This window comes from Elephas maximus, chromosome 3, assembly GCF_024166365.1.
Source record: "Elephas maximus indicus isolate mEleMax1 chromosome 3, mEleMax1 primary haplotype, whole genome shotgun sequence".
Classification (NCBI taxonomy): domain Eukaryota; kingdom Metazoa; phylum Chordata; class Mammalia; order Proboscidea; family Elephantidae; genus Elephas; species Elephas maximus.
The window spans coordinates 110,482,243-110,501,186 of NC_064821.1; the positions used below are offsets into that span (position 1 = coordinate 110,482,243).

Genomic DNA, 18,944 nt, shown 5'->3' on the forward strand with positions numbered 1-18,944 from the left:
ATGGCGGTAAGCACAACAGAGCCAAGTGGCAGAGAAACGGCAGCAGTTATGTGAGTGGTGGGAACCACAAGACTGGCGGACAGCTGCAGTGGGCATAGTCAGCCCACGGGACAGATGGCAGCAGTGGGCAGGTTGACTCATGGAGTGGAGCTGAGCACCTCTGGGCAGGAGGTCACTGATGGAGCAGAGGCTTAGGCATATACAACAGATGGATTACCCGTAAAAGTTTGCCTCAAGAGCTGTCATAATGCCAGCCTAACCCTGGCATTGGGCCAATGTTGTCCCGAAGCTGCTGGTGGTTGAGATCTGGACCAGCAAGCCATGGAAAAAAGGACAGAGAAAGAAACAGCCACATCTCCTCCAACCTAACCTGATGACACACCTGCTGAAAGGGAGATACCTGCGAACACCTGGCCTATGACATGCCTGCCCAGTGACACAAAATGGACATGGCGAATTTAGGAAGGGTGAGCGGGTCTCCTTTTAGATATAAGTGGGTTCCTTCCCTACAATGCTAAGTGGGATACTCTTGGGGGTGGAGGAGCCGGTTCACCTCAAATCTGTTCTTATTGTTTAATGTTTAAATAATAATAACGGCTTTTGATAGTCAACATTTTGTAAAGTGTCTTTGTGTGTGTGACCTAGTCGGACTGGATAGTAGAGTTATCCCAGTAGTCTTATCATTGCTTGTAATTTTGAGGCATTTGGCATGTGTTTATATACACAATCTCCAAGAAACATACATTGTAGACGTCCCAAACTTTATACTTGCCCAGTTCCCCATTCCAAGGTTAGGAAGTCAGTGATGCAGTGAGCATTAGGAATGTTATGGGAATGAATAATTTATAGATTTTATTTTTGTAATTTTGAATGTTTTATATATTTTGGTAATTATTTTTTATAATCAGTTGTTTTGTATTAAGATACAGTATAGCATAGTAGTTCACTGTGTTTTCTGTACAATCTATTGACCTGGGTTTGAATCCCAGCACCATCATATGCTGACTGTGAAAGTCAGTTAATTTCTCTAGGCCTCAATGTCCTCTTCTTTAAAGTCTAGATAGTAAAATCCAGCTTTAAATCCAGTTCATAGGTTGTTATGCTTACATGAGATAATGTCTATAAAGTGCTGAGATAAAGTAAGCAATCAGTAAATTATTACTTGTATATTGCTAATAAAAAGGTGAAAGTTTAATGATCTTTTTTTTGACCAAGTGAAATGTTACCCTGGCAAAAAGTTGGTATTCTAATGAACTTTCCAGCAAAACGACTGCATTGAAATAGCCAAGTTAAAATTGACACCACATTCCTTCAGCTAGTGGGCCAAAAAAAGGATTATCCGGGGTGGAACATTCAAATGCAATTCCAAGCAAGCAATAGTGTATATAGGCCTGGAGCCTAGGAGAAAAGTTTGAGGTGGAAATAAGAATCTGGAGATCACTAGGATAGGACTTAAATCATATCAGTAGATGCAGAAAAAGCATTTGACATAATTTAGCACTCATTCATAATAAAAAAAGTCATAGCGATCAGGAATAGAAGATAACATCCCCAAACATGAAGATTATCTAGAAAACATGAAAACAGTCATATTCAATGAAATAGTGAAAATTTTCTCCTTGAGATTAGGAACAAGATAGGGATGCCCAGTAACATCACTTCTGTTCTAGATTATACTGGAAATCCTAGCTAGCACAGCAATGCTGAACAGAGAGAGGGGAGAGAGAGAGAGAAAGAGAGAGAGGTGGAAAAAAAAAAGAATAAAGACTGGAAAGAAATCAAAAGATTTCATCAAAAGAGTAAAAAGACAACCTACAGACTGGGAAGAAAATTTTGGCTACGACAAATCCAATCAGTGTCTAATCTCTAAAATCTACAAGATACTGCAAAATCTCAACAACAAAAAGACAAATAACCCAATTAAAAAATGGATAAAAGGATATGAACAGGCACTTCACCAAAGAGGACATTCAGGCGGCTACCAGATACATGAGGAAATGCTCACAATTATTAGCCATTAGAGAAATGCAAATCAAAACCACAATGAGATACCATTTCACCCCAACAAGGCTAACAATAATCCAAAAATACACAAAATAATAAATGTTGGAGAGGTTGTGGAGAGACTGGAACACTTACACACTGCTGGTGGAAATGTAAAATGGTACAACCACTTTGGAAATTGATTTGATGCTTCCTTAAAAAGCTAGAGATAGAACTACCATACGATCCAGCAATCCCACTCCTTGGACTGTATCTTAGAGAAATAAGAGCTGTCACACAAATAGATATATGCACACTTATGTTGGAAACCCTGGTGGCATAATGGTTAAGTGCTATGGCTGCTGACCAAAAGGTCAGCAGCTCAAATCCACCAGGCGCTCCTTGGAAACTCTACAGGGCGCAGTTCTCCTCTGTCCTATAGGGTCACTATGAGTTGGAATCGACTCGATGGCAACAGGTTTGGTTTGTTTTTTTTTTTGGTATGTTTATTGCAGCACTGTTCACAATAGCAAAAAGATGGAAACAACCTAGGTGCCCATCAACAGACAAATGGATAAATAAATTATGGTATATTCACATGATGGAATACTATGCAACAATAAGGAACAATGATGAATCTGCGAAACATAACATGAATGAATCCAGAGGGCATTGTGCTAAGTGAAATCAGTCACAAAAGGACAAATATTGTATGAGACTGCTATTATAAGAACTCAAGAAAAGGTTTAAACACAGAAGAAAATATTCTTTGATGGTTATAAGGGTGGGGAGGGAGAGAGAGTGGTATTCACTAACTAGATAGTAGGTAAGAATTATCTTAGGTGAAGGGAAGGATAACACACAATATAGGGGAAGTCAGTACAACTGGACTAAACCAAAAGCTAAGAAGTTTCCTAAATACAATCAGATACTTCTGAGGGACAGAATAGTAGGGGCGGGGGTCTGGGAACCGTGGTTTCAGGGGTCATCTAGGTCAATTTGCATAACAAAGTTTATTAAGAAAATGTTCTGCATCCCACTCTGGTGAGTGGCATCTGGGGTCTTAAAAGCTAGCGAGCAGCCATCTAAGATACATCAATTGGTCCCAATACACCTGAAGCAAAAGAGAATGAAGAACACCAAAGACACAAGGAAGATATTAGCCCAAGAGACAGAAAGGGCTACATTAACCAGAGACTTCATCAGCCTGAGATCAGAAGAACTAGGTGGTGCCCAGTTACTACCAGTGATCGCCCTGACAGGATACACAACAATGAGTCCCTGACGGAGCAGGAAAAAAGTGGAGCACAGAACTCAAATTCTAGTAAAAAGACCAGGCTTAGTGGTCTGACTGAGACTGGAGGGACCCGAGAAGACAAGGCCCCCTGGACTCTCCATTAGCCCAGAACTGAAACCATTCCCAAAGCCAACTCTTCAGAAAAAGATTAGGTTGGATGAGAAGACATAAAATGATACTCATGAAGAGAATGCTTCTTAGCTCAAGTGGATACATGAGACTAAATGAGCAGCTCCTGTCTGGAGGTGAGATGAGAAGGCAAAAAGGAACAGGAGCTGGTTGGGTGGACACAGTAAATCTAGGGTGGGAAGGAGGAGTGTGCTGTCGTATAACCATATGTGGGTGAATTTTTGTATGAGAAACTAGAACTGTAAACTTTCACTTAAAGCACACACACACAAAAAAAGATTGGGAAGATTCAAAACTGTCTTTATTTGCAGAAAATATGATTGTATATATAGAAAATAAAAAAGACTCTACAAATACCATGTCTCAATGTAAATAACACTCACCTTCTGTGTTTGTTTGCCAACTGTGCCCTCCCCCCTTGAGGTATTTTCTTCCTTTTTTAAAAAATTTATTTATTGTGCTTTAAGTGAAAGTTTATATCAAGGTATTTTCATAAGTGTGCTATGATAATTTTTTTTACAGCAACAGGTTAAAAAAAAATTGGTATAGCGACATTTATGAAAATACCTCCCGGGTGGAGGTGGGCATGGTTACCAAACAAACATAGAAGATCTATGTTATTTGCATAAAAATACAGTCAGCTGTTAGAATTAAGTTAATTTAGCAAAATTGGTAAACATAAGGTCAGTTTATAAATAGCAATTATGTTTCTATATACTAGCAATTGAAAAATCAATTTCACAAAAATGAAATTCAATACAATAAATCTAATAAAAGACATGTAAAATCTCTACACTATAAAGTTATAATAATTTATACAGTGTAATATTGGCACAGGTCTAGACAAATAGTCCAGTGAAACAGAATAGAGAGTCTAGAAATTAACCCACACATAATTCAGCAGTTCAGTGGGGAAAGGATGGTCTTTTCAAAAAATGATGCTGGGGCATTGAATGTTTAGAAAAAAATTGAGCCTTGACTCCTACCTAATGTTATTCACAAGAGTTCTTTTAAAAACACTTCATTGACAATAGATAAGTGGTAACTTTGGTGAAGAGTAAGACAGTAAACAATACTGGGGAAGCCAGCACAACCTGTACAAGGTAAGCCCATGGTAGCTCCACAGACACATGGACCTGAGGGACTGAATTGCTGGGCTCAGGGCTTTGGGGACCATGGTGTCAGGGAACCTCTAGCTCAGTTGGCATACAGAGTTTATAAAGAACATGTTCTACATTCTATTTTGGTGAGTAGTGTCTGGAGTCTTCAAAGCCTGTGAGCAGCCATCTAGGATATTCCACTGTTCTCACCCCTTCGGGAGCAAGGAAAAATGAAGAAAACTAAAGACATAGGGGAAAGATTAGTCCAAAGGACTAATGGACTACATCTACCACGGCTTCCACCACACTGAGTCCAGCACAACCAGATGGTGCCTGGCTACCACTACTGACTGCTCTGACTGGAATCACAATAGAGGGTCCCAGACAGAGCTGGAGAAAAATGTAGAACAAAATTCTAACTCAAAAAGAAAGACCAGACTTGCTGCCCTGATAGAGACTGGAGAAACCCTGAGAGTATGGCCCCCGGACACCCTTTCTGCTCAGTAATGAGGCCACTCCTGAGGTTCACCCTTTAGCCAAAGATTGAACAGTCCCATGGAACAAAACAAGACTAAAGGGAGGTACCAGCCCTGGGGCAGGGACTGGAAGGTAGGAGAGAACAGGACAGCTCGTCATAGGGAACCAAGGGTTGAAAAGGGAGTGTTGACATGTTGTGGGGTTGTTAACCAATATCATACAACAGTGTGTGTACTGTTTGATGATAAACTAGTTTGTTCTGTAAACCTTCACCTAAAGTTCAATTAAAAAAAAAAAAAAAAAGTAAGTAAGAAAAGAAAGACCAGACTTACTGGCCTGACAGAGACTGGAGAAACCCTGAGAATATGGCCCCCAGACACCCTTTCAGCTTAGTAATGCAGTCACTCCTGAGGTTCACCCCTCAGCCAAAGATTGAACAGGCCCATGAAATAAAACAAAACTAAAGGGAGGCTCACCAGCCCTGGGGCAGAGACTGGAAGGCAGGAGGGAACAGGAAAGCTGGCAATAGGGAACCTAGGGTTGAGAAAGGAGAGTGTTAACATGTCGTGGGATGGTTAACCAGTGTTACAGAACAATGTGTATACTGTTTGATGAGAAACTAGTTTGTTGTGTAAACCTTCATTGAAAGTAAAATTTAAAAAAATTTTTTTTGTTAAAAAAAAAAAGAATTCTTTTATGGTAGATCATTAAATGTAAATGGTAAAACAAAAAACTTTCCAGGAGAAAAGACAAGGATGATATCTTCATGACCTTGAGTAGGTAAAGAGTTCTTAAACAGGACACAAAAACATTGACCTGAAAAGAAAATATAATAAGTTAGACTTCATTAAAATTAATGTCTTCTCATTAAAAAAAAAAAAAAAGACAACATTAAAAAGTAAATAGGCCAACCACAGGCTAGGAGAAGATTCTTAGAATACCTATATCTAACAAAAGACTAGTATTAAGAATTTATAGGGAACTTCTACAAGTTAGTAAAGAAGAAAAACAACCCAGTATAGGGTCTTAGAAGCTAGCAAGCGGCCGTCTAAGATGCATCAATTGGCCTCAACCCACCAGGAGCAAAGCAGAATAAGGACACCAAAGACACAAGATAATTATGAGCCCAAGAGGCAGAAAGGGCCACATGCACCAGAGACTACATCAACCTGAGATCAGAAGAACTAGGTGGTGCCCAGCTAGAACCAATGACTGCCCCGACAGGGAACACAACAGAGAACTCCTGAGAGACAGGAGAGCGGTGGAATGCAGACCTCAAATTCTCATAAAAAGACCAGACTTAATGGTCTGACTGAAACTAGAAGAACCCCAGAGGTCATGGTCCCCAGACCTTCTGTTAGCCCAAGACAGGAACCGTTCCCAAAGCCAACACTTCAGACAGGGATTGGACTGGACTATGGGATAGAAAATGATACTGGTGACGAGTGGGCTCCTTGGATCAAGTAGACACATGAGACTATGTGGGCAGCTCCTGTCTGAAGGGGAGATGAGAGGGCAGAGTGGGTCAGAAGCTGGCCGAATGGACATGAAAATAGGAAGTGGAGAGAAGGAGGGTGCTGTCTTATTAGGGGGAGAGCAACTAGGAGTATATAGCAAGGTGTATATAAATTTTTGTATGAGAGACTGACTTGGTTTGTAAACTCTCACTTAAAGCGCAATAAAAATTTTAAAAAAGTATGAAATTAGGCAAAAGTTTAGAATAGGCATTTCACAAAAATGACATTCATATGGACGATTAGCAAATGAAAATGTCTGTAATATTCATCAGGGACATGTAAATTAAGACCATAGTTGAATACAAGCGCACTCCCACCAGAGTGGCTAAAATTAAAAAAGACAGAAAATACCAGGTGTTGACTATGATGTGGAGCCATTGACGCTGGTACTGTCCTGGTGAATGTGTCAGTTGGTTTCACCATTGGGGAAAACTGTTTGGCAGTTTCTAGTAAAGCTAAACATTTGCCTATCGTATAATTTAGCAGTTCTGTTCCTGAGTATATTTTACTCAGCAATCTATTACCAGCTTGATTTTTGTAACCCCAACCTGGAAACAACACAAATGCCCATCAGCAGGAGATTGGCTAAACAAATGGTGGTATAGTCCTACAAAGAAATAACTACCTAGTGCCATCGACTACGCAGTAATAAAAAAGAGAAAAATCAGTGATACATGCAACATGGATGAATTTTACAGACTTTTTGTTGGCAAAGAGACCAGACACAAAAGAATATACATATTTTATATTTCCATTTCTATGACGTTTGTGAACACTCAAAATTGGTTATCTGGTAGGTGGGTGGGAATGACACTGAGTGAGGCTAACAAGGGAACTCTGGGTGATGGAAACGTTCTGTATCTTGTTCTGGGTGGTGGTTACACCGATGTATACATATGTACAAATTAATTGAGCCATACCCTTAAGATTTATGTACTTTATTATATGAAATTTATACATTAAAAAAACTTTACATACAGAACCTCAAATGTCCTAAGACAGTGAATAAGATGAAGAGATTTGTCTTACCAGATATCAAGACAATAAAGCTGTCTTATTTAAGACAGTGTAGTACTAGCACAGAATAGACAAAATGTCCAACCAGGCAGAAGCAGAAGACCAGAGACAGATTCACACGTATCTAGGAACTTGATACATGAGACACATGGCTTTGCAGAACATTGAGGAAAGAATGAACTCCGCAGTAGATGGTGCTGAGACAGTTGGTTATCTGTATGGGAAAAATAAAATTTGTTTCCCATATGGGGAAAAAAGGAAAGAAATCTCTATGTCCCGCCACACAAAAATCAACTCCAAATTGACTAAAAACTGAAATGTGAAAGGAAAAAAAATTTTTAATGTAGGAAGACAGAAGGAAATATCTTTATAACCTTGGGTAGAAAAGGATTTCTTAAGATACAAACATACACATTGTAAAGGAAAATATTGGTAAATTTGATTACTTTCAAATAAATAATGTCTTTTCACACACACACACACACAAAACCCACAAATAAGCAAAATGACATACCACATACTGGGTGAGTACATTGATAATATACTTATTGACAAAGGATTAGTATCCAGAAGGTTGCAAAAAACAAACAGAACACTCTTACAAGTCAACAAAAAATGATAAACACAATAGAAAAAACAGGCAAAAGAGATTAGTAGATGTTTTTCAGAAAAGAAAATGGCAGGTAAACATGAAAATATGCCCTACTGTCATGGATTGAATTGTGTCCTCCCAAAACATGCGTGTCAATTTGGCTAGGCCATGATTCGCAGTATTGTGTAACTGTTCTCCATCTTGTCATTTGCTATGATTTTCCTATATGTTGTAAATCCTATCTCTATGATGTTGATGAGATGGGATTAGCAGCAGTTGTGTTAATGAGGCAGGACTCAATCTACAAGATTAGATTGTGTCTTGAGGCAATTCTCTTTTGAGATATAAAAGAGAGAAGCGAGCAGAGAGACGTGGGAACTTCATCCCACCAAGAAAGTAGTGCCAGGAAAAGAGTGCATCCTTTGGACCTGGAGTTCCTGTGCTGAGAAGCTCCTAGTCCTTGGGAAGATTGATGACAAGGACCTTCCTCCAGAGCTGACAGAGAGAGTGAGTCTTACCCTGGAGCTGAATTTGGACTTCTGACCCACTTGACTGTGAGAGAATAAACTTCTGTTTGTTGAAGCCTTCCACTTATGGTATTTCTATAGTGGCAGCACTGGATAACCAAGACAGAATTTGGTACTGAGAGCAGGGTGCTGCTGTAACACATACCTAAAATGTGGAAGTGGTTTTGAAACTATGAATGGATAGAGGACTCAGAAGGGAATGAGGAGAGCTGCTACACTGAAGGTGATGCAGATGGCAAGAAGCAGGGGCAGCAGCAGAGAAGCAGCAGTAGCAGAACCAGGAAACTAGTGTGAGACATCCCTGGAGCCAGCCCACGGAGCGAGAGAGCTGTGACTGCCTTTGGCAGGAGGCTTCCTGGTGGAGTAGGGTGCCTCTGGGCACTTACCAGTGAAGCTAGGCTTGCCGACCCATGGAGCAAGAGAGCTGAGTACCTTCAGGCCAGCGTTTAGTGGCCAAGTAGGGTGCCTCCAGGCACAAGATGACTGAAATATCTACCTTATTAATCAGAGAAATACGAATTAAGGCCAAATAAGATACAATTTTATATCTACTTAATTGACAAAACCTAAGTATCTGATAACACCAGTCGTTGAAAGGGCAGTATCAGTGGGACTCATATATTGTCAGTGGGAGTGTAAACTGGCAGAACCACTTCTGCACTTCCTTATAAATTTGATTATTCGCATGTGTATAGCCCAGGAATTTAATTTCTTGAGAAATTCTCACACATGAACACCAGAAGACATAAACTTTACAAGAATGTGATTATAGCTGTTTTTAATAAATAGCAAAAAAACAACAACCTGGAAACTAACCAAATATTCTTTGACAGAAAAATGGATACAAAACTTGTACAAAAATGGATACAACAACCTGGAAACTAACCAAATATGCTGTGGCAAAAAAATGGATACAAAGCTTGTACTGTGGTCCCAGAGCACTTAAGTATTTTATAAATGGTACCTGTTACTAGTAGTGGAAACCCTGGTGGTGTAACGGTTAAGTGCTACGGCTGCCAACCAAGCGGTCAGCCGTTTAAATCCGCCAGGCACTCCTTGGAAACTCTATGGGGCAGTTCTACTCTGTCGTATAGGGTCGCTATGAGTCAGAATGGACTCGACGACACTGGGTTTGGTTTAATGTATATTTGAGTGCCTACCTATGCACTCAAAAATACAAACATGTAAAATATAGCTCCTGTCCTCAAGTACTATCAGTTCAACAAGAAGGATCAGGGAAACAGAGGAAATGTACTACTATTTTAAGCAGCCAGGAGGATGGAGGGCAGGATATCAGAAGCAAATAGTCCAGGCTGGATTAGTATTAGAAGCAAAGTGAACCAGAAAGCCAGTTGAAACATTTTGAGGCTCCAAGGGGAGCTAAATTGGACTGTACACTGTACTTTGATGGTTGTTAGGTGTTTTCATATTCAGGGGTCCCTAAATAAATTAGTCTACGTTTATTTACATGATTGCACTCATAAGCATCTACAGGTGTATTACCTTGAGAAGCTCAGTGCATAGCACACACAGAGAGAAATAAGTATAATACTTAATTCAGTAAGAAAGGCATAAACAAAGTATGACCTTTGTTATCACAAGGAAAGGGGAGGTTCTCTTCTGTGGGAGAAATTTTAAAAGACATCATAGAAGAACATTTGAGTCGAGCTTTCAAGTGACGCATATGGTTTCCAGTGAAGTTTGGGAACTTTGGTGCTATGGACACCCCATGCTAGGTCAGGATATCAGCATGAGCAGAAATAGTGAAGACTACACGTGATATACTTATGACACGGTGTGGATTCCAGTTGAGCAGGAATATAGGCTATGCGTGGAGGTTGTAACTGGGAGGTATACTTGGAAAGCCAGGTTGGTACCATATCTTTGAATGCCTTTAATAAATAATGAGGATCCATGGACAATTTTTTATATGGAGGGTGCTAATGGTAGTAACAGCACTGGGTTTTTAATGGTAGTAATGGTAGGCTGATACAACTGGATTATCTACTAACTACATTTGTATATTTATTGAATTCATGGTTTTGTCTTTTTCAGGAAGTTCATGATTTGTTACGAGACTATGAGTTAAAGTATTGTTATGTGGACAGAAATAAACGAACAGGTAAGATTTCAGTTCTAAGCACCTAATTTCAATTTGATTCTACATGTAGTCATTACAGACTAAAAAAGGCAGGAGTTTCATGCTTAAACTAGGCTCTGAAAAGTATTCAATCATGTAAATGTTGCTCAGATCTTGTATTTGAAAGTAACGTAAAAAAAAAAAAAAAACCCTTCCTGTTGAGTCAATTCTGACTCATAGCAACCCTATAGGACAGAGTAGAACTACCTCATAGAGTTTCCAAGGAGCTCCTGGTGGATTTGAACTGCTGACCTTTTGGTTAGCAGATGTAGTTCTTAACCACTGCACCACCAGGGTTTCTGAAAGTGATATTAGTATCCTAAATTTTAATCACTTGGATAAGTATATTGTTACTAGAGACCTCTGAATTTTTATAATGAGTGAGTGTTCTTCATAGGCTTGATGCCCCTCAAAACTAATTTTTCTGTAGCATTGGGAGATTGAGCTGTTCCTTTGACAGTAGTTCCCTTGCATGTAGAGGCTGTGTTAAATGAAAAATATGTTTCTTTAAATGTTAGTATCATACTCAATGTGATGAGATACCCACACTCTGAGAGCCACATGGGCACAAAGAGCAATTGAGAGAAGAGCAGATTGGGTGAAGTGACAGGCAGAGTTGCCCAGGCTCTTTAAATTCTTTCTTTCTCTCTTGCTATATACATATTTCCCATATTGTTATATTTGAATTTGGTAAGTTAGATGCTCATAGGGAGCAACTCCTCTGTATATTCAAACTTAGGGGTAAGAGGAGAGAGGGAAAAGGGAAGGAGGGTATAAGGGGATGGAGGAAGAAAGGGAGAAAGTTTTAGAGAGCAATTTATTTATAATTTGTGGATCGCCCTGTGTTATTTCTTTTAATGGAGGACTTTAAACATTTCTTACAAAATTGCTGAAAATCTATGTAGTCTTTATATTTATAACAATATATCAACAAATTAATATGGCTACATTTTCATTTTACCAGATATATACATATATTTTGCATGGTATTTTATTGATTTCAAATCTTATATTTGTATCCTGCTTTAGGTTTTACAAGTTGTCATATGTATTTATTACTTGATGCTGGAATAACTTCATTAGGTAGACAAGGCGGGTATTTTTTATTGTTTTACAGAGATTTGAAATTAAGCAACTTGTCCAAGATCATAATCCTGTACTTTTTCCATACCAAATTGTTCATCAGAAAGTATACCAAAACGTGTGTGTTGTTTTAATCTGATTTTAAGAAAACATGTAAATGAAATGGAGAAAGAACTGGCCTCCTGTGGGGGATTTTGGTGTTTTTTTGCTATATCTTCATTGCTTCAGGTCCTTGCTATTGCGTCATAGGTTAATGCGGAAAAAATCTGTTTGTATGAGGTTAGAAAAGATTATTAAAATGAAACAACAGCAACTGAATACCTTGGGATCTTACAGTGCAACACTTAATATAATTCTACTTTTTATTTGAGTTCCTGATCATGAAATTAGTTTACTGGGAGAAGGTGTCAGCATTTAAAAAAAAAAACAGTGAAATATAATAGAAAATATCCGAATGCATTGCGTATGGTAGGGGTAAGTAGTACTTCATGATACTTTTGTTTCAGAAATATATATATGTATATGTATACTGAGTCACAGATACAAAGTGTATTTCTTACTGTGGGTCATGGTCAAAAATTGAAAACACTGCCCTTGAAAACTCTTTAATTCATTTTGTTTTCTTCCAGCTTTTGTTACCTTATTGAATGGGGAACAAGCCCAGAATGCAATTCAGATGTTTCATCAATACTCCTTTCGAGGAAAAGATTTAATAGTTCAGCTTCAGCCTACAGATGCTCTGCTGTGTATTACAAACCTGCCCGTTTCTTTTACATTAGAGGATTTCGAAGAACTTGTTCGTGCTTATGGAAATATCGAAAGGTGTTTTCTAGTCTACAGTGAAGTTACTGGCCATTCCAAGGGCTATGGATTTGTGGAATACATGAAAAAGGACTTTGCTGCAAAGGCCAGATTGGAGCTATTGGGTAAACAGTTGGGAACATCAGCTCTCTTTGCACAGTGGATGGATGTTAATCTCTTGGCCTCAGAGCTCATTCATTCTAAGTGCCTTTGTATAGATAAACTCCCTAGTGACTACAGGGATTCAGAGGAGCTGTTGCACTTTTTTTCCAGTATCCATAAACCTGTGTTTTGCCAGGTATGTATTCTTAAAATGTCATTAGAAATATTTAGAACTGTGTGCATATGTATCTGTTCTAGATGCACTCACAAATTTATTTATCACAGCCCTGTGAATATCACAGTTGAGTAATCTAATTCTGCTATAGTTTGTAATGAAGACTCGAATCTGCTGAGAAACTTTAAATCAATTCCTTCTGTTAATGGTCCAGACTACTTTGTTATACATTTAAGTGTGTCTTAGCAAATTCATCACCTCAACATTCTCCTTTGCATTCCATCCGCTCGTCTACCCATTCATCCATTGATCCTTCCATCTACCCAAGCTCTATTTACCATCTTCTTTGTACCAGATACGATGCTAAGTGTCAGAAATGCAGAGATTAGAAAGATACTCTTAGTTCTTCACAATTTCATAAGAAATACTGATAAGTAAGCAAATAATTGCAAATCCTGTATGATGCATGATATAATGGAAGATGGAAAAGTAATATAATGTTTAAAAAATGTATAATTGGAAGTAGTTAGAGTTGTGGTAGGTGAGAATTTAGAGAGGATCTTGAAAATTTGACAACACTGGTGCAAATTTTCAAACATAGTAAAATCGATTATATTCTAATAGACAAAATATATACTATATATAACTCCTTCTCTTACACATTTTTCATAGCACTGATGAACTCTTTCTCTCTTGCTTACATTCATTTCTTTCTTCTTTCCCTTCCTATTTTCCATCCTCCTTCCCTTCCATTCTCCTTCTTCTTACTCTTCTTCCTTTTTTCCTCCCTCCCTTTTTTGTTAATCATATGTTGTTAAGTCTCTACAATTTTGGTAGAAATTTTGGAATAGGAATATATATATGTATTTTTTTAATTTAATGCTACCATCTTACTTTTTCTTACTTCTCTACCCCTCCAATCCCAATATAATAATAAGCATCAATCATCCAAAAACTTTATAATATTAGAATATTTTAATGACAAATCTCTTATCAAATCTTTGCCTAGTTCTTGAAAGTTGATTGGCTTATTGATATGCTATTCTTGAACACTAAGAATTAGATAGCCTGTGACCATATGTAATTTTTTTGGAGCTTTAGTTGAGGCCTTTCAAACCAATGTGGGAGCCAAAGCCACTCATTACAGTTTGTATTTGAATTATAAATTCCACAGATAGAAGAGACCGTAGAGGTTATCTTGGAGGTTAGCTAGTCTAGCTTCACACGTAGTCCAAAAATGTTTGCTACAATATTTTTGACTGACAATTTAACTTCTGCTAAAATACTTCAAAATAATGGAAAATTAGATCACAAGTCAGATCATTTCATCTTTGAATTGAACTGAAATATTCCTCTCCGAAAGTATTGATGCTGTGGACTTAAAATGATTTTGCCTTTTGAAACACTTAACATAATATAATTTGTAAAAGCATGGAAGTCATCATACTGAATCAGGATTAGTAAAACCCATTTTTGAAGTTTTCAAAATATTAACGAAATAATTTTACAATGGTTTTTATCACCAAGGCTATTAAATGCAGGTTTTTTTCATGGTGAGTTGGCAGAGACCATATTGAAGACACAATATCTTACCTTGTAGTTAAAAGAAACCAGAAGGACTTAATGGCTTTTACAAATCTGATTTTTAAAGTCCAATTTGAATTATAAGAGGAATGGGGTTGTTAGAAAAATGTTTGGAAGAGGTTGATATTTTTCGTTTCCCCCATATGACTGGAAAAAAATTGTATGGAGGAAAAGACATTTGAGGACGGTTTTAAAGGGTAGGAAGAATGAGAAGGAAAACAAGAAATTTGGTCTACTTACATAAGAAGTAGAAGAAGGTTAAGCTTCAGAAATAGGAGAAAAGAAACAACAAAGGACTAAGAAATTATTTAATTGTAATATTAACTTATGAGATGTCAAATGCAAATAGATGTGTCGTAAACATATCTCTGCAAAGATGCACCAAGATGAATTTTGTTACATTTATCACTGTACAGTGTAAATGTATTTAAGATAATTCAGACATGTTCAAAACTTAGGAGCTTTTTGGTGCCTTGTTTTGTTCTTATTTTTGCTTTTCGTACCAGCCTTTGGAGACCCAGGACTTTAGTATATCGCTTTATACCCTTACAGTTGGGCGACTGCAAAGAAATCAAGTTCTACATGGCAGGAGTTTATTTAGGGCACCTTCAGAAATAAAGGCTGTGTATTGCATGTGGCATTTTAACAAACCTGGGGCACTATTTCCCTAAATAAGGTTTGCTTTTGTATACTTGACTAAATTCCTAGGATTGGTTTTAAATTGAAATAAAACTATAGTTCCACTAACCTTCTTCTCTCGATAATACTAACTTATTTTTACATAGATACATGCTCAGATAATTGCTCAGTGTGTTTCACTGCCTAGGTATCTGGTGAATTTTGTGTCAAAGAAAGTTTTAATTATTTTGTCCCAACATTTTCCCACAAATTACCAGCTACATATATTTCATAATGTATAAGGACTACTATCGTTTGGGCTTTGACTTTTAAAATAAATTATAGAATCAAAGAGCTGAAAAGAAACTTAATGCAATCTTGTTTATCTTGCCGTCTTCAGGAAGAACTGCAGTGAAGCAACTAGTAAACTTGTATTTTCAGAGGGAAAGAGTACATTATTTTCACCAGCATCATGATCTGTAATACATTTGTTCTTGAATTTGAAAGTTATGTATTGTAAGTAAATGTGTCTAATACCAGAATTTCCCTTTTAATAAAACGTATTACATCAGCTTGCACAGGATGAAGGTAGTTACGTTGGTGGCTTTGCAGTGGTTGAGTATACCACAGCAGAGCACGCTGAAGAGGTCCAGCAAGCAGCTGATGGCATGACCATCAAGGGAAGCAAAGTCCAGGTTTCCTTCTGTGCCCCAGGAGCGCCAGGGCGAAGCACATTGGCAGCATTGATAGCAGCTCAACGTGTGGTAAGCTTTTTTCCCCTCTCCTTAGGATATAGATAAATTACAACACTATTTTACCTTTCTTGTATAATTACTTCAGCCATTCCTTCACTATCAACTTCATTTCGTCTGATTAAGATGTCCCTTTGTTGGGTCGGATTTGCAGAATTTAAAGTTCTGAACCTGTCCAGTCACCTGCTTCTGCAGCCAGGTTCCTGTGTCCTCTTGGAGAAAAACGAACAACTAGTTCGCTTGATGCCACTACAGATAATATGGCATAGCTGGCCCGTTAGTGCCTCCAGCAAATCTTCTGCTCGTTTCTCATCAGCTCTTTTCCGTTTTCTACAGCAACTGTCTCAGACCTTCACTCTATTCTTGTCTATCTCTCCCTTTTTCTCGGATGATCGCAGCTCTTAATTTATAGAAAGTTAGGCTCATTCATTCAACTTTTCTCATACCCACTAGCAAGTGGATTTCTGTGTACTCCCATGTTTGACTTCTTTCCCTGTCCTTGGGTGTTGCAAACTCTTGACACACTTGCTGCTAACCAGAAGGTTGGAGGTTTGAGTCCACCCAGAGGCACCTCTGAAGAAAGTCCTGGCAATCTACTTCCAAGAAATCAGCCACTGAAAACTCTATGGAGAGGAGTTCTGCTCTGACATACGTGGGGTCGCCATGAGTCAACATTGACTCAACCTCAGCTGATATTTTTTTCTCCTTTCGTTCATTTCACAAATATTTATTGGGTACCCACTACATGCTGCTTTGTTGTTGTTAGGTGCCATCAGGTCAGTTCCAACTCATGCTAGGCAGATTGCATTTACCATAAAATAGATTTTATTAGATTAATGAGAATTTCTGGAAGAAAGCATGAAAAAATTACCTCTTCTGTTTTTATCCTTGTTCTGATGTTTCCTGTTTCTGTATTCATTGAAGATGCACAGTAGTCAAAAGGGCCTACTTCCAGAGCCAAATCCAGTGCAAATTATGAAAAGTTTAAACAACCCTGCCATGTTACAAGTTCTTCTACAACCCCAGCTATGTGGACGAGCTGTTAAACCAGGTAAGCATTGATGTTAAACTAAGTAAAAAAAAGTTGGCATGAAGTTAATTATGCTCCTTTACTTAAGAAAATGCATTTAAATTTGCCTAAATGTATTTAATTATTCTGGGCTTGTCAGTGAATTTTAATCAGTAGCCTGAGGTGATAATATGTTTTGACTATTTTTGGTAGGCACAACCTGTTTATGTTTCCTCTTTTTTTTTGTAATAAATAAATGTTAAATATTAAACCTTCAGTTTAGCTTCTAGTTGATATGAATCTATAGACTAGGTAGTAGGTGACAGACATACTGTATTGTAACCTACATTAATCTACATTAATAAAGAATATGATACTATTCTATGTAACATTTTTGGCTAGATTACTTTTTTTTTTTAATGAGTAGACATTATTGCTTTTAGAATAGTTGTAGGTTTACAGAAAAAGTGATCAGATAGTACAGAGTTCCTATATACTTCCACGCCTTTAGACACAGTTTCCCTATTATTAACAGCTTAGTGTGGAACATCCAAAATAAAAAAACCAAACCCATTCCTGTCGAGTCGATTCCGACTCATAGCGACCTTATAGAACAGAGTGGAACTGCCCCATAGAGTTTCCAAGAAGCACCTGGTGGATTTGAACTGCTGACCTTTTGGTTAACAGCCGTAGCACTTACCCACCACGCCACCAGGGTTTCCCGTGTGGAACATAGTTAACAATGAACCAGTTGGGATACATTATTATTAACTAAAGTCCATGGTTTACATCAGGGTGCATTATTTATCTTATGTCTTTCTGTGGATATTGACAAATATATAATGTCATATAGCCATCTTTACGGTATCATACTAAATAGTTCTAGCACCTTAAAAACCCCTTGTACTCCACCTTTTTATTCCTCTCCTCTTCTACTCAAATCCTTGGCAACTGATCTTTTAGTGTCTCTATAGTTTTGCCTTTCCAAGAATATTAAATCGTTGGAATCAAAGAGTATGTAGCCTTTTAGACTGGCTTCTTTCTCTTAGCAATGTGCATGTAAGGTTCCTCCATGTCTTTTTGTGGCTTGATAGCTAATTACTTTTTATTGCTGAATAATATTCCATTGTATGGATGTACCACAGTTTATTAACCTACTGAAGGATATCTTGGTTGCTTCCAATTTTGGGCAATTATGAATAAAGCTGCTATAATCATTTGTGTGTAGGTTTTTGTGTGGACATAAGATTTCAACTCATTTTGAGTAAGTATCTAGGAGTGTGATGACTGCATCATAAGGTAAGTTTTGTAAGAAACTGCCAAACTGTCTTCTGAAGTGAGTGCTCCATTTTGCATTCCTGTCAGCAATGAGTAAGAGTTCCAGTTGCTCCACATCCTCACCAGCATTTGGTGTTGTCAGTTTTTTGGATTTTATCCATTCTAAAAGGTGTGTAATGGTATCTTACTGTTGTTATAATTCCCTTTCTTTTTGTTGTAAAGTTGTTTTGCTTTGTAAAATGTGACAAAGGCATTATTATTTTCCAAATATTATGCACATCTTTAAGTACCAATATGCATTGAATATCAACCTATTTAATATTTTTCTTCTGTAAGAGCGTATGATCTGAGCTTACATTCTTACCTTTGTATGTACATAAAAAGATTGTTTTACCATTTTGTGGAAATGCATGGCTATAATCAATGCTGAGATTTAGGGAGAATATATTAATATATTCATATTATGTACTTCATATAATCATTACATATTTGTGTGTAAGAAGCCACTTTAGAGGTTTTCTGCTCCAGCATATTATATAATCAGATAATCTCTTCTATAATTTTAATGGTATATGTATATCTTCTTTTGTCTTAAATACTCCAAGGATAAGAAGCTTATTATTTTCTGAGGCATCCTGTTCTCTAGTTTGACAACTTTAATTCATAGCACGTTCTTCCTTATATCATATGTAATATGTATTATTTTTTTATTATGGTATTTTAGGCAGAAAACTCTGTAACGTTTAGCTTCTTCTAGTTCTGC

The 18,944-nt window shown here is 37.6% G+C and overlaps 1 protein-coding gene across 4 annotated transcripts in view; it reads left to right on the plus strand.

The window, feature by feature from the left end:
* Nucleotides 1-18,944, plus strand: part of RAVER2 (ribonucleoprotein, PTB binding 2) — a 73,132-nt gene that overhangs the window by 13,883 nt on the left and 40,305 nt on the right. For all 4 annotated transcript variants that reach the window (XM_049879496.1, XM_049879495.1, XM_049879497.1 and 1 more), the window contains exons 2-5: nt 10,695-10,761; nt 12,492-12,961; nt 15,715-15,906; nt 16,819-16,945. In XM_049879496.1, the coding sequence (XP_049735453.1) occupies nt 10,695-10,761; nt 12,492-12,961; nt 15,715-15,906; nt 16,819-16,945 (856 nt within the window). The remainder of the gene's footprint in view (nt 1-10,694; nt 10,762-12,491; nt 12,962-15,714; nt 15,907-16,818; nt 16,946-18,944) is intronic.